Raw genomic sequence first — 16,204 nt, forward strand, 5'->3', positions numbered from 1 at the left:
TTTTAAATTAAATACCAGAAAATTAATTTTTTTAAAGAATTACCATTTAAAAATAATAATGCGCTTTTAATAATGCATAATTTTAAAATTTAATTATAGTTTGGAGACTCATCACTTAATTTTTTAATTGTTGCCGCTTTTATAATTACTTCTTAAACTTTAAAAATTTTCAATTTAATGTATTAATGTTTTCATTTTTTTTTTTAATTTCACAAACCCATTAAAATTTTTTATTAAATCCTGCCAAAAATTTTAAAATACTAAATTCTTTTAGAAGAAAAAACTAAAAAAATTTTAAAAGATACAGGCGTGTGTATTTTTATAAATTCTGTTAAAGACAGACCAACGCTTAAATCTTTGTAATTTTTTTTCCTAAAAAAAAAAAAAGGATATTTTAAAATTTTTGATAAAATTTTAACTAAAAATCTTAACTGAAGGGTAAAATTAAAAAAATTGAAAAATTAATAAGAGTTTTTAAAATTTAGAGCGTAATTATAAAAGGGACTACAATTTAGAAGTTAAATCATTTTAAAACTCAAATAACAATTTTACTGAATATTTAACTGTATTTTTAAAATTCATATTTTAAAATCTTCTGCTTATATTCAGTAATCCGAGTTCAGACTTCAGATTTCTAAACTCTCTCTCTCTCTCTCTCTCTCAGGCATTTAGCAGGGTGTTTGTGACCTTTGCGCGAGCAAAGTAAAGAATTTCTCCGATTTTCTGTTGTTGCTCTTGTTTTGGCGAATTTGATTTCTCGGACTTTTTCTGGAAAATGGGGGAAGAGAAAAAGAGAGCGTGAAGTAAAATTATTATCTTTTTGGGTCTTTACTCTTTAGGAAATGAAAAGCTGAGTTGAGTGGAGATTATGTCTGGGTGCGCGCTGAGATTCCAAACAACTGTGTAAGCACTTCACTCTCAATTCCTTTAGTTTTCTTTTATATTTCTCTTCAGGGCCTCTTCAACATGCTGTAATTTTTATTTTCTTTAAGATTATTGGTAATTGAATCTTGTTTTATATTTTCCAATTGATCATCTTACTGAGGACTTTCTTTGTCGGGCATCGGATTCTTCTGTATAGGTTCTGTGTATGTACTAATCTATGTATGTAGATTTTGCTGGTGTAGTACTGTTAATGCTGATTTTGTGTTTGGGCATTTTTATTTTTTTTTTGCTTTGAATCAAGCTTGAATTGAATTATGCTACTTTTAATTCTGTAATATCGTAGTTACTTTGTTTTTAATATCTTTTTTTGCGTTCTTGAAGAAACAAATGAGACTCTTAAAATTAATATTAAGGGAAATGGTGTTTGTTTTCCTTATTTGAGTGTAGGCACATAGATTTATACTACATGTGGGTGACACCTTCATGATGATAAGAAACCCGCCATGAGTTTATATGCTTTTGGAAGTTTGACAGGGTTTTTTTTTTTAATTTACTAGATTCTTTTCCATATTTGTTGATGGCTACAGATCTTGATTTATGTTTGTGAATCAGACTTTTAAGATCTCTTCAGATATCAGGAGGAATGAGGGGCAGTAGATTGAAATGTTTATAATTGCTTCAAAAAGGAGAAATTGGAAAAGGCCACTTTGTTATCACTTCCAGCATATTTGCTTTATTTTCGCCATTCTTTCCAAGAATCACATGGAGAATGTTTAGAGAGTTCTACACCGGCTGGTGTGGGATTAGTTGTGGGTTTGTATGCTAATAGGGCATATCTAGCTACTAGCTTAAGCTTTTGGGTCGGATGCTTTAACATGGTTTCGATGTTTGGTTATTTTCCTTGTACTCTCTACTTATATATTGCAAATTTTATGTAGTTCGGGTAGTTGAGGGAGGACTTACAATGGTCGAAGCTCATTGCTCTTCTTTGGAGGGAATCCATGAACGAAGAGTCCAATTTTTACGCTGTGAAAAAGGGGGAAAACAGGGAAAAGATCAAAAGCAATATATTTCTTGAAAAAAAAAAAAAAACAATTTCGAGCTTGAGACCAAAAAGTAGTTGAATGGAGTTAATAAGAAATTTTATAGACTTTGTACTTTTTCCTGGACTATTTCCTGTTTCTCTTCTCTTGTTGGTGGGATTGGAGGTTAAAGTAGCTCCGTTTTAGAGCACCCCTCCCCTCACCTCCCCCTAACACTACGCACATTCACTGGGAGCCAAAGCAGAATTCTGACCAAGAGAATTGTCCGATCAATCAGAGGTATGTCTAACATGCAAAACATGAAGTAGAAGAAGAGAAAGTCATCTAGAATTGTAAAATTTCTTTTCTAATCTCCATGCCTCAAAATTGGGAACAATTGTTCCTTATGCTTGAGTTGGTGTCCCAAGCTGGATGGCCTTGATTTTGATTCCATTAATGTGGATGAGTCTTCCTGGTTAGAGAGACGGTTTGAGGAGAGTGAGGTCCTTAAGGTAGTGAAAGGTATGAACAGTGAGAAGGTGCTAGGCCTTGATGGTTTTTCTATAGCGTTCTTCCAAGTATGCTGGGAAGGGATCAAACAGATTTTATGGGGGCGCTTCATGATTTTCATGCTAGTAGTAAGTTTGAGAAAAGTCTCAATGCCACTTTCATTGCCCTCAATTCAAAGAAACCTAGGGCTATTGATCTTAAGGACTTTAACCCTATCAGTCTTGTATGTGGAGTTTACAAGATTATCGCTATAGTCTTAGCCAACAGGTTAAGAAGGGTTGTGGAGAAGATTGTCTCGAAGCCTCATAACACTTTTGTCAAAGTTAGGCAAATCCTTGATTCCGTGCTCATTGCTAATGAATGTCTAGATAGTAGGATTAAATCTGATAAGCCAGGGGTGATTTGCAAGCTGGAAATTGAGAAGGCCTACGATCATGTCAATTGGGATTACTTGCTTTATTGAGGAGGTGTGGTTTTGGGGAGAAATGGTTCTCTTGGATAGCACATTGTATTTCTCTGGTGCGCTTTTCCGTTTTGATGAATGGCAATCCGTTCGGTTTCTTAGTAATTCCTGTAGTCTGAGACAGTTAGATCCTTTGTCATCTTTATTCTTTGTCATTGTTTTTTTTTTTATAAGTAATAAAATTCAATAAAAAACGCCGAGGGACGCAACCATAGTACACAGGAAGTATACAAAAGTGCCCCTAATCAGAGAAAACAAAAGAACATGAATGTAAAAACTCAGCGAACATATAACATATTAAGCAGATTTTGACACAAATCCACAACTGGTAATTCCACATCTTCAAAAAGCCTTTCATTCCTCTCATGTCAAAGACCCCACATAACACACAAGCCTTGCAACTGTTGGTGGGGGTTTCTCTCAGGCTTTTTTGTGGGGTCTAGGCACTCTAGTGTGGTCAATATTTCACACCTATTGTTTGCGGTTGACACTTTGATTTGTTGTGGGGCCAAGTTTGACCACCTTCGCTATCTACATGCTTGACTTTTAGGCTTCGAAGTTGTCTTATGGTTTGAAGATTAATTTGGCTAAGTCAGAATTGGTTCCTGTGGGTATTGTTGATAATGTGGAAGGGTTGGCTAGTATTTTTGGCTATGGGGTCTCTTCTTTGCCTTTGAAGTATCTTGGTCATCTGTTGGGCGCTCCTACAAGGCCAAATCAATTTGAGATGGTGTCATTGAAAAGATAAGTGTCAGCTAGCTAGTTGGAAAATGATGTACTAGTCTAAGGGTGGTAGGGTTACCCTTATTAAGAGCACACTTTCTAATTTGCTCACACATTTCATGTCCCTCTTCCCTCTCCATCTAGGTGTTGCAAACCGCATAGAGAACTAAGAAGCTTCAACGAGATTTCTTTTGGTGTGGGCTAGGAGAAGAATTTAAATTTCACCTGGTAAGCTGGTCTAAGGTTTGTTCTCTGATCTCTAAGGGAGGGTTGGGGGTTCAGAACTTTGTGATGTTTGATCGTGTTTCGTAAGAAAATGGCTTTGGAGCTATGTGCATGAGAGAGAGACTTGGTGGAGAGTTGTGGTGGGCTCAAAATTTGGCAGTTAGTGGGGTGGGTGGAGTTCAAATGAGCTTTTTGGGTCATATGGGGTGGAGTTATGGAAAAATATCAGGAGGGGCTGGGGGAAGTTTTCAATCCATATCAAATTTGTTGTGGAAGATGGTTCCAAGGTTAGATTCTGGCATGAACGATGGTGTGAGACAAGGCCCTAAAGGAAGCCTTTCCAGATTTATAGGATATTGCTTGTGCGAAGGATGCTTTCGTAGCAGCTCACTTGGAGTTTTCTGGTGGCTTCAATTAGTGGAACGTAAGCTTTCTAGTGAGGCTCATGATGGGAGGTGGATGCCTTTGCCTCGTTTTTTGTATTCAGTCATAGTGAGATGAGAATGTGAAGACAGCTTTGGTGGGTCCTCTCCAAAAGAGGGTTGTTCAATGTTAAATCTTTCTATAGTGTCCTTGTTTGTAATGATGACATTCTTTTCGCTTGGAAAAGTATTTAGCGGATTAAGATTCCTTTGAGGGCAATTTTTTTTTTTGGTTAGTTGGTGGCTCTAAAAAAGATCCTACCATGGATAATCTTAGGAAGCAGCATGTCATTGTGGTCAATAGGTGTTGTATGTGTAAGAGGGATGAGGAGTCTGTGGGCCATCTTCTTCTCTATTATGAGGTTGCTTGTGACCTATGAAGTGTTTTTTTTTTTCAGTCGCTTCAGGCTAGCTTGGGTTATGTCTAAACGAGTTGTTGACTTGTTTGCTTGTTAGTGGTCTGTTGGTAGCACTCGGAGTGTGTGGAAGATGGTGTCCTCTTGTCTTTTGTGGTGTCTTTGGAGGAAAATAAATGATATGAGTTTTGAAGACCGTGAGAAGACGTTGGACGACTATCTTTGGACAACTGCAATTATATCTCCTTTAGAGCTTAGTTTTTATGATTTGCTCGCTCTTTTTTCTCTTCCTAGCTAGGTGTTTCTTTTGTATACTTCTTGTGTGTCTGGGTGTGCTTTACGCTTTTAATGATATCTCGATTACTTATAAAAAATTAATTAAAAAAAAAAAAAGAATTTCCTTTTATTAGTTGAAATTTAGGGAACCTATAATGTGCCAATGTAAATTTTTGTCTACTATATTGGGATCACATGTCCTATTCCTATTTTATACATGCTTTCTTTCATTAACATCAACATTATTCTTGTTCTTTTGCTGATATATTTTAAAAAAAAAAAAATAGGGAAAAATATATATTAGCCCCCCAAACTACCACCCTTTCTCCGGATGGCACCCCGAACTACCAACACTTGCGCTCCGACCCCCCAAACTACCACTTTCTAATTTTTTGGCCCCATCCGTCTATTTATACAGTTAATTCTAACAGAATTTGGCCAAAAACCCGAAAATACCACTCCCTTAACCGTGAGAATTTCAAAGTGTAGGAGGGGTATTTTCGAAATTCTGTTTAAAATTGACGGTATAAATAGACGGATGGGGCCAAAAAATCAGAAAGTGGTAGTTTGGGGGGCCATAATCTAAGCATTGGTAGTTTGGGGGGCCATCCGGAGAAAGAGTGATAGTTTGGGGGGCTAATATATATTTTTCCCAAAAAAATATTAAAATATTAAAAGTTTTTGAGAGTCAACGATGCAAATCAAGAAACAAACTGGCTTTTAATTTGCCAGAAATGATAACCTTGGATAGAAGGATAGCAAAGCAGGAGTTATGTATAGTTGGTGCAAAGGATCTGTTGAGTTTCCTTGTGCGAATGGTGATGTTTAACCCTAATGAGAGAAAAGGGGGCTGGGGTGGGGAGAGTAGTTCAGATGGCAATGTCCTAATCATTCCTTGGCACATGAGGCAATCAATCTCATTCACTCCTTTGTTGAATTAGGCATTTTGAGTTATGAATGAAGGGCCCTCTTTATTTGTTCTTCTACAATAAACTCCCTTTACAAGTTGATACATGCATTGATGATTTCATCGATATAATCATCCTGATGCATGTGGGGGTTTGGGGGGAATGATCACACATAGGCTGGTCGTGAACTTGGTTATGGGTTTATGTACCGCCTACTACCTTAAGCTTTTGAGGTGGATGCTTTGACATGATATCAAAGACTGGTTTCTTTCTTCTTAGACTTCACCTGCTAGGCCTGCCAATGGATTGTTCTTAGTTGTCAAGGTCAAATACTAACTTGCTTCCACTATACATTGGCAGGCCTAGTGAAATAAAATATTTTAAACTTCTTATTTGTTGCATGTCTTAAGTTGTGTTTATATTTGCTAGCAAAGTGTAAAAGTTTCTCATTTTTTAATTTAAAACATGGGCGTAACACCAATATAGACCTTGTTCTTCATTGCTATTATTCTTGATGATATCTTGTTGGTAAATACGATTATTTCTCTCTAAATTAGAGTAGTTTCTTTTCATATTAAATATTTGTTTGGCTGTCAACTAATACTTAGTTTTTGTCCTTTCAGGTAACTTTTGAAAATGACATTTTCTGATCAATAAACTATATTTTACCATGGAGATAGATCTTGAACTGCCTTCATACGAACAGGAGAAATTAGAGATTGGATCAAATACAAATGTTGATGATGTGGTTGGTGCAGATGGGTTACATGTTGAGGAAGAAGTTTTAAATTCTCCTACAACAAGCGAACATGTTGAGGAAGTAAATGGACCAAATGTAAGTGAAAGTGTTATCAGTGTTATTGGTGTTTGTAATGAGGTTGATGTTAACACCATTGTGCTGAATGTTGTTAATAAAGGGGCCATTCATGAGCCCCATAATGGATTTGAATTTGAGTCAAAGGAGACAGCATATTCTTTCTACAGAGAATATGCTCGGTCTGTGGGATTTGGCATCACCATAAAAGCTAGTCGGCGCTCAAAAAAATCAGGAAAATTTATTGATATAAAAATTGCGTGTTCAAGATTTGGAAGCAAGCGTGCCTCTAGCACATCTGTGCAACCACGGCCATGTATAAAAACAGACTGCAAGGCAGGCATGCATATGAAAAGGACACCTGATGGGAAATGGGTTGTGCATAGTTTTATCAAGGAGCATAACCATGAGATTTGTCCACATGATTTTTATAATTCTATCAGGGGACATAACAAGCAATCTGGTATTGTTGCTTGTCAAAAGAAGGGTCTGCAGCTGGCTTTAGATGAAGGAGATGTGCAAGTGATGCTTGAAAATTTCATGCACTTGCAGGATTCAAACCCCAACTTCTTTTATGCAATAGACTTGGACCGTGAAAAGCTTTTAAGAAGTGTGTTCTGGGTTGATGCAAAGGGTAGGCTTGATTTTAACAATTTCTGTGATGTAGTTTTCTTTGATACTTTTTATGTTAAAAACAAATATAAAGTTCCTTTTGTTCCTATTATTGGAGTTAATCATCACTTCCAGTATATTTTGCTGGGATGTGCATTGATTGGTGAGGGGACTACATCAGCTTTTGTTTGGTTAATGCGGACATGGCTTAAAGCAGTCGGTGGCCAAGCTCCAAGACTAATAATCACAGATCAAGATGAGTTCTTGAAAGACGCTGTTGCAGATGTCTTTCCTGATAGACGCCATTGTTTTTGTCTATGGCATATATTGGGGAGGATTCCTGAAAATCTGGGTGGTATTGTAAATGTAAATGAAAAATTTATGGCAAAATTTAACAAATGCATTTACCAGTCTTGGACAGATGAGCATTTTGAAAGAAGATGGTGGAAAATGGCTGATAAATTTGAACTGAAGGAGGATGAATGGTTCCACTCATTGTATGAAGATCGTAGTAAGTGGGTCCCAGCTTACATGCGGGATTCCTTTTTAGCTGGACTGTCTACAGCTGAGAGATCTGAAAGCATAACCTCGTTCTTTGATAAGTACATATGTAGGGAAACTTCATTCAAGGAGTTTATTGAGCAGTATAAAACATTTCTGGAAGACAGATATAAAATGGAAACTGAAGCCGATTTTGAAACACGCCACAAACAACCTGCATTGAGATCTCTCTCACCTTTTGAGAAACAAATGTCAAGAGTTTATACTGATGCAATATTTAAGAAGTTTCAGGTTGAGGTTCTTGGAGTAGTTTCATGTCATCTGCAAAAGGAAAGGGAAGATAAAGGAACCATGATATTCCGAGTTGATGACTTTGAAGAACAAAAGAATTACATTGTAGCTTGGAATGAAGCAGAGTTGGATATATGTTGTTTATGTCGTTCATTTGAATACAGGGGTTTTCTTTGTAGACATGCAGTACTTGTTCTTCAAATTTCTGGTGTTACTAACATCCCATCCCACTATATTTTGAAGCGCTGGACAAAAGATGCAAAAGTCAGGCAAACTATTAGTCAGATATCAAATGGGCTCCATTACAGGGTACACCGTTTCAATGATCTATGCAAACATGCGGCTAGATTGGTTGAAGAAGGGTCTTTATCAGAAGAAACTTATAATATAGCATTTCAAGCATTAGAGGAAGTATTGAATCATTGTGTGGATGTGAACAATTCTGTCAGGAGTATTTCAGAGCCTAACACAATGGCAATTCATGGTTTCCTTGACATCGAAGAAGAGAATCACAACAACAGCACGGGCAAATCATCCAAAAAAAAGAAAACATATCACAAAAGAAAGGTTAGTTAGGGCTTGATGATTGACATGCAAGTGTTACAACTTTCGTAAGTCATGCAGTGAAGCACCTTAAAATAGATTCTATTTGTATTTTAGGGACATTGTGAGCCAGATGGAAGAACTATTGGGATGCAAGAGAACTGCCCGCAGATGGTTTGTCCCATATTATTTCTGAATTTCATACTCATCTTAGAAGAATATGTTCTTTGCAAGATAATCTTTATGTTGGCAAGCACTTCATTATGGGTTTTACTATTGCAGGAGCAGATGAACTCAAGAGCACACAACTTGGATAATTGTTATGTATCTCAGCAGGACGTGCAAGGGGTGGTATGAAATATCATGTGTCACCTAAGATAATTCAAGAGGATTTATAGGAACTATTACAGTATTGTCCATGGCAATTATGATTTTTCTCAAGTGGCTTATCTTACATTTTTTTTTTGTAGGAACTGAGTTCTAGAGCCTCTACTCTTGAAGGATATTTTGATGCTCAACAAAGTATACATGCGGTGGTATGTTATAGTCTTGATACTTATTTTTTATCTTCTAATTGATGATAATGTTTACTAGGTGCTTTTTATACTCATCACAGGGACCGTTGAACCCAAATTCTCCTATACCTGATGATTATTATAGCAATCAACAGGGCATCCAGGAGCTGGTATGCTGCAATTCAACCTTGATAATTTGGCCTGATATTTCAGGAGCAAGCAATGCATATGAGTCTGACCAATTGTCTTCATTTTGTCAGAGACAGTTGCATTCAGTAGCAACACGTGTTGGTCAATATGAGACCCAACAGAGCATGCAAGGACTGGTACTGGATTTAATTATTCTTTTCATCCTTTAATTTAATTTTGTTTATAAAATGCTAATAAAGTAGTGTGTCTTGGATTGGGTTTTTGCAGTTGCATGGACAGCTTAGTTTCAAAGCATCAGCCATACACGGGTGTTTTGACGATCAGGACAATCTACAAGATATGGTATGCATTTAAATTGGGCTTATGGATTTTTACTTCAAATGGAATTTAATTCATGAGATATGCTGTCTTTATCTGCATGAACAGTCAGTGGGCTCCTCACAGTTTCACAATATTGCTTCAAAGCATCTGCAGAATAAGCACCTTTCTCAGCAGCTGGAAAGGTAGCATGCCCATCCACTCAGATTAGATGAGTATAGATAGAGCTGTTGTATTAATTCCCAAGTTTAATTTAGTTAATTGATTTTTCTTTCTTCCAAAGATGCATTTTAGTTGTTAAAAAGCTTTATGTGTATTTAAGGTATACACAATGTGTGTATCTTCTTTTTCCCTTCTCTTTCTTCTATGCCAATTACTGGTAAACTCAAGATTTTCAAGTGAGATGACTTGAATCTTGTATCATTTAAGAAGATTAATGTCTCAATCCTGTTGCATTCCTTTTTTTTTTTTTTTTTTTAAGCTTTAATATCCTTTATAATTTCTTACTGAAGATATTATGTTACCTCTTATGCTACTACATTTATCAAATGATTAATCAGTTGGTATCTTTTTCCCCCTTTTATAATTAGAACAAAAGGTTTTATCATCTCATATTTTCCGTTTCTGTCTTTCTCATGTTGAGCAACTAATGGTTCTTCTGTCACCCACCTCCACCCTCACCCATGCCTTTCCACGTATGAACTCTCTGGAATTTTGCCTTATGTATTTTAAATAATATAGACCATTATACAGTTGGCCATCAAAAAGTATGTTGTATTTTGTAGCAGCTTGCAAAATCCATGCAAATAGAGTAAGTGAATACAATAGGATGTTTTGTATTTCTATCCTCTTGTTGATGACAAGGAGGCGATTGGCCCAATCCCAGAAGTGGCCTGTTGGATTTGGTGTTGGCTCATCTTTGGAGCTGGTGGTGAGGGATCAGGGAGGCAATATTTGGGTTGGGGAGGACATTGAAGAGGAACTTTTGAGAGATTTTCTATATCCGTTGGGTGTTTTTCCCCATGCAACTTTTTTGGATTGGGCTTTGGTCGGGGATTCGTGTGAGGGGATCAAGGACACTGAAGAGGACAACCCTCGGAAGGTGAAGGGTGTTCGCCCTAAGCCCAGTGGTAGAAGGAAGCTTCTAAATTTAGAATGTTCCATCAACTATGATGCTTATGACACAACCTCTAGGCATGGGAAAGGCAAGGCTCTCGCTATCAAGCGTTGAGTGCTTAGTGTGTGTTCGGGTTTGAGGCCTTTTTGGGTTTTGTGGGTTTTTCTTGCTGTTTTGTTTTGGTTTTTCTTTTGCTCGTTTTAGTTAGGAGCTTCCTGTGTATACTACCCGTGTACTTAAAGGCGCTTTGCGCTTTTTTTTAATAATTTGTCCATTACTTATATATATTTAAATAAAAAAATTAAAAAAAATCCATGATAACGTGCTGCTCAGAATGGGCATTATGGATTTGAAATTAAACAAATAAAATAATATTTCAGTGAAACTATCAAGAGGAAAATTTCATTGTAATGCTCCTATAGACAGTCAAGTTTGTGGCTAGAATGGGCAATATGTCTTTTTCCATTGCAAAGACTTTCCAAACAGCTAGTTAAGAACATTGAACCCAGCTGATTCTTTCATGGCTTTGATACTTCTGGGGAACTTGGTTGTTTAGGCAATAACACATGAAGAAGAATAACAAAAATAAAATAAAAAAATCTTTTGTCCTTTCCTTTTAAAGAGAACGGTTTCTCTCTTGAAGACTAGATATTTATGGTGAAACAGCAAATAGAACAAGAAGAATTGTGCACTTAGTGTTTCTGGTTACTTGTTACTGTGGCCAATAAACCCAATAGTGGCAGTGGTTATAGCAAGGCCTGGTCACCAAGTGCATCAAAGGAAATGTTTTTATCCCATTTCCCCTTAGCATAGGAGCTGGTTGTTATGAGGATGAATGGTTCAAAAATTTTGCAATAACGCTTTCAGCCTGTCCAGACCTTTCCCCATCTGAATCAAACTGGAGGTACTGAATATTCTCTTCAAGGTACCATTCAAGCCAGAAACCCAATTATCTATTCGAACTGTAGCAGGTCTATCATAAAAGGGGTGAACTTGAAGGGAAGCTTTTGTATTGTCTCTTGGGGAAGAACAGATTCACTGCCATGGGTTGCCACAACCTTGTCTAAATGACCTCAAATGACTCAAACATGGTGGGTGCTTGTAGATTTCTGACAACAGCAATAGTAGCATGGAAAAGAATGGTTGCAATGGTATGATCTGCTGCCAGACCATGATTGCCTTGAACCTTTATGCCTTCAATGCAACTTTTCAAAGAATAATTGATGGAAGTGGAGAGGGATGCGAGTATTTCATTCCTTCTGGACCATGGATGGTTCAAGGTCATGTTGAGTGATTTTAATGTGATGTGAGATAGTGGAGTAATTCCTATGCTACCTGTTCAAGATACCAGCGTTCAAGGTTTCAATGCTACTGCAATCAAGGCTTTGAAGGAAATCCTTACCTAACTAAGGAGATGACATGGTAAGTCACTATTATTAGTTGAAAGGTTTAATCGAAACTTTTCTCTCTCTATTGACTAGGATTTTAGATGATTAGGAAAGGAACTCACGAAGGCCTAAACTTCAAAGATATGGGAGGAATCCCTGTTGGCTGTGATCTTAAGTACTGACATGGTACTGCAATTCTTTGCAAATAATAGGTGTTTACAGGTGTACCAAAGAGAACTTATATTTGTTGAAATGGATGCATGTTCTTTGATCAATATGATTGAATGATGTCTAATTCATTTGTGTAGTAGCATCCTCTAGCAAACAATCATGGCAAAATGATAGCGTGATTCTAATGAAATGATAAGTATCCATGCAGATGATTTAGACTGAATTATTTACAACCTGTAGAAGTCATTAGACTTTTCATCCTCTATAAGTCGCTGGCTTTGGCCGGTGCCGGTGTTTTTAGAATATGGGTTCAAGCTCAGCAGAGAATTGAAACCAACTCTGGGAACGAAAATGGAAAGAAACTATCCATTTGGATATTTCAGTTTATTAGTCTATGTGCAAGTTTAGGAATATTTTGCCTCACGCCAGCGTACCTCTTTTATATGTGCATGCATCCATTAGTATATATAGAGTTGAATGCTTTAAGCATGCAATTTCTTTAGCTTTATTTTCCATATGAAATTAATTATGTTTGTCATTACATTTCAGATATCAATGAATGAGAGAACCCTCTTCTCTACTCATGTAATGGTGTATTTGTGAATTCTTGGGAATCATGCTGGTGTTACATGCGCAGAATATCGACCGAAAATCTCCTTTTAGGTATGCCTGCTGGCTCCATTGAATCTAATACACAAAGTTGAGTACATAGTTGAGCTATTTTTAGAAAGGTTTTTCCAAATCTTTTGCACCAGCATGTCATATACGGTGAAATATGAACTATAATATATGTATAAGAGAATTAACTCCTTTTTTGGTACGTCAAACCATTATGCTACCAATTTTCAAGTAGATATGTTCCTTTTTATCTCATACCTCTTTGACCTCATTTTTTTTCTCCTTTAGTGTTCATCTTCAAGGCTATATGCTACCTTTTCTGTTTCTTTAGTTACTATTTGGAGAAAAACCTCATTCTCTGCGATATTCACTAAATAAGTTTTTGAGTTGAGTAAACCTTATTACTTCATTTTTAACATTTGCTGCTCTCAAAAACCCTAAGAAAACTACCCATGAAAGTCATACCACCTAGTTGCAAACTAGCACCTACAGCTTTTGATGACCATTGTTGCTCTAGTTTTAGTTATTTTCACCTCTTTTGCTTCCATTTGAGACCTCAAACACAAACTTCATGTTCCATCACTACACTAGTTTCACCATGGGATAAAGGAAACGATATCATTCAAGGAGCTTCATAGAGAGGGGAGTTTGAGTAGAGCATCAATGCAACTTTTATTTTTCTTATCCTCAAGAAAGCCGGTGTCGTAGATATTAGGACTCCCGTCCCATTAGTCTAGAGGGTGGTGTGTATAAAATCATATCTAAGGTACTAGCAAATAGGTTGAAAACGGTGTTGGAGAATATTATCTCTAGTTTGCAGAATGTGTTTATCAGGGGGAGACAAATTCTGAATTTAGTTTTGGTAGCTAATGAATGTCTTGACACTCGAATGAGATTAGGGGTACCTGTTGTGTTGTGTAAATTGGACTTAGAGAAGGCGTACGATCATGTTAATTGGGAGTTTTTGCTGTATTTCTTGAAGAGATGTGGCTTTGGGGAGAAATTGAGAGCTTGGATAGCTCATTGTATCGCTACGGTGCAGTTGTCCATTCTTATTAATGGTGCTCCATTTGGATTCTTTTTGTGGGGTGGAATTGGTAATGAGTTTAAGTTTTATGTAGTCAACTGGTCAAAAATTTGTTCTTCGGTACGAACTGGTGATTTGGGGATAAGAAATATGTTTCATTTTACACTAAGCTTTACTGGAAAAATGGTTATGGCGTTATGCTACGAAGAGGGAGGCTTTGTGGAGATTGGTGGTAGAAAACAAATATGATAGCATGAGTGGAGGTTGGTGTTCAAAGGAGGTAGTAGGATCCTTTGGAGTGGGAGTGCGGAAATATATAAGGAGGGGCGGGGAGTTTTTTCGAGATTTGTTAGATATGAAGTGGGAGATGAGACTAAGATCAAGTTTTGACATGATTTATGGTGTGGGGACCAGCCCCTTAAGGTAACTTTTCTGGAATTGTTTAGTATAGCGCAGTGTAACGAGGCGTGGGTGGCAAATCATTTGCAGTTTTCCAATGGTAATATTCATTGAAATTTATCTTTTGTTAGACCTTTGCAGGATTAAGAGGTGGAATTAGTTACTACATTCTTTTATTTATTGTACTCTTTCAAATTGAAAGAAGGTGGTGAGGATAAAAATGGACCTCATTCAAGTGGCGGAAGTTTGAAGTTTTGTCATTTTATCATGTGTTTTCTATTCCTATTGGTTCCATATTTTCTTGGAAGAGAATTTGTAGAGCTAAGCCTCTTTCGAGAGTGGTGTTCTTGGTATGGATTGTGGCACTAGGGACGATAATGACTTTGGATAATATGAGTAGAAAAGTCATAGTGGTGGATTGGTGTTGCATGTGCAAAACGAGTAGGGAGTCCATAGATCATCTTCTTTTTCATTGTGAAGTGGCAAAAGATTTATGGGTTTCAATTTTCTGCCTCTGTTGTAGAATGGGTCATGCCTAGAAGGGTAATAGAGTTGGCAAGTTGGAAAGGTCCATTGGGAAGTCGAAACTTTTTAGAAGCTTAGAGAATGATACTTTTATGCTTAATGTGGTGCATACGGAGAGAGTAGAATGCTAGGTCCTTTGAAGATCGCGAGATTTCGGTGGAAAAGCTAAAGAATGTCATGTTCAAATCTCTTTATACATTGCTAGCAGCATATAATAGTCAACATTTTTCTATTTTTTCAGAATTTTTAGATTTTTTTTGTTTTTCTCCTTAATAAAGGGTTTCTTTTGTGTACTTTCTGTGTACTAAAATTGTGTCTCTCTACGCTTTAAGTAATATTGATTTACTTTTAAAAAGAACTTTAAATTTCGGGTTAAATATACTTTGGTCCCCTCAACTAACAACCATTTTTTATAAAGTCACATGAACTGACAAGTGTGATACTTAGATATTAAGCCACTTTTCTGTCATTCTTCCAAAAATACCCCTATTTTCTTTAAAAAACTAAAATCAAAAATCAAAATTTCATGCAAATTCTTTCTATACTAAAAGAACTTTATTCTATGTATTTTAGTATTTAATGAAAATTTATTTATTTTATATAAATTTAATTCTTTTTTTTTAGAAAAAGAAAATAGGGGTATTTTTGGAAGAATGATAGAAAACTAGCTTAATTGCAACAAATTGGTAGTTTGACTGGTCCAAGTGTCACACCTGTCAGTTTATGGGGCTTTATAAAAAATGGTTGTTAGTTGATGAGGCCAAAGTATATTTAACCCTTAAATTTCTCATTTTTGACCGTTTGGTAAATAAATGAGGATAGAAAAACAAGAAAAGAGTAAGGAAAACAAAATGTCCCTGTTTCATAGCTCCCTTTCTTGTTTTTCCAATCATTTTTAGTTTTAGGTTGGATAAAAGATATCTCAGATTCAAAATGAGCCCGACCCAATTGTTGCAGTTATGCGTTTTATGCGAAAAGGATTCTCATAATTTCAATCCATCTGAAGAATTGTAACATCTCGATCCCATATTGGGAAGATGAGTAGCACACATATAATATGGTTTATAAAGATAGTCACGAGTAGTAAGTCTCACATTGCCTAGTTACTAGGTGAAATTGGGCTTTATAAAGACTAAAGACTTATAGGGAAGTTCTGAATTGACTAGTCATTTTGGAGTAATAGAGTAGATGTGGCTAGTGTTTTTCCCGGAGTTGTTACAAATGGTATTGGAGCCGGAGCCTAGCCTGAGATGAGGGGAGTGTGCAAAAGCCCATGAGGATCGCCAGCGGTGACACTGGATCCCAAGAGGAGGTGATTGTGGCGTCCCACATTGCCTTTATGTGGAAAAAAAAATGTGCTTATATAGAGCATGCTCTATCTAAATGATGAGGCATTTTGGGGTAAAACCTAAGAATAAAACCGTG

General features: G+C 36.6%; 2 protein-coding genes across 9 annotated transcripts in view; both read left to right on the forward strand.

The window, feature by feature from the left end:
- The first annotated feature begins 639 nt into the window (after positions 1 to 639).
- The window catches only part of LOC133861679 (protein FAR1-RELATED SEQUENCE 2-like), a 32,402-nt gene continuing 16,837 nt past the window's right edge, over positions 640 to 16,204 (forward strand). For 7 of the 8 annotated variants that reach the window (XM_062297473.1, XM_062297472.1, XM_062297470.1 and 4 more), the window contains exons 1-10: positions 640 to 903; positions 6,414 to 8,575; positions 8,669 to 8,725; positions 8,834 to 8,902; positions 9,022 to 9,087; positions 9,168 to 9,236; positions 9,327 to 9,392; positions 9,484 to 9,558; positions 9,643 to 9,719; positions 12,760 to 12,873. In XM_062297473.1, the coding sequence (XP_062153457.1) occupies positions 6,461 to 8,575; positions 8,669 to 8,725; positions 8,834 to 8,902; positions 9,022 to 9,087; positions 9,168 to 9,236; positions 9,327 to 9,392; positions 9,484 to 9,558; positions 9,643 to 9,719; positions 12,760 to 12,769 (2,604 nt within the window). In that variant the 5' untranslated portion in view covers positions 640 to 903; positions 6,414 to 6,460 and the 3' untranslated portion in view covers positions 12,770 to 12,873. The remainder of the gene's footprint in view (positions 904 to 6,413; positions 8,576 to 8,668; positions 8,726 to 8,833; positions 8,903 to 9,021; positions 9,088 to 9,167; positions 9,237 to 9,326; positions 9,393 to 9,483; positions 9,559 to 9,642; positions 9,720 to 12,759; positions 12,874 to 16,204) is intronic. The other variant, XM_062297468.1, reaches the window with a different exon arrangement.
- Positions 2,488 to 2,880, forward strand: LOC133860359 (uncharacterized). The gene has a single exon (XM_062295982.1). The coding sequence runs from the start codon at positions 2,488 to 2,490 to the stop codon at positions 2,878 to 2,880; it is 393 nt and encodes a 130-aa protein (XP_062151966.1).

This window comes from Alnus glutinosa, chromosome 2, assembly GCF_958979055.1.
Source record: "Alnus glutinosa chromosome 2, dhAlnGlut1.1, whole genome shotgun sequence".
NCBI lineage: Eukaryota > Viridiplantae > Streptophyta > Magnoliopsida > Fagales > Betulaceae > Alnus > Alnus glutinosa.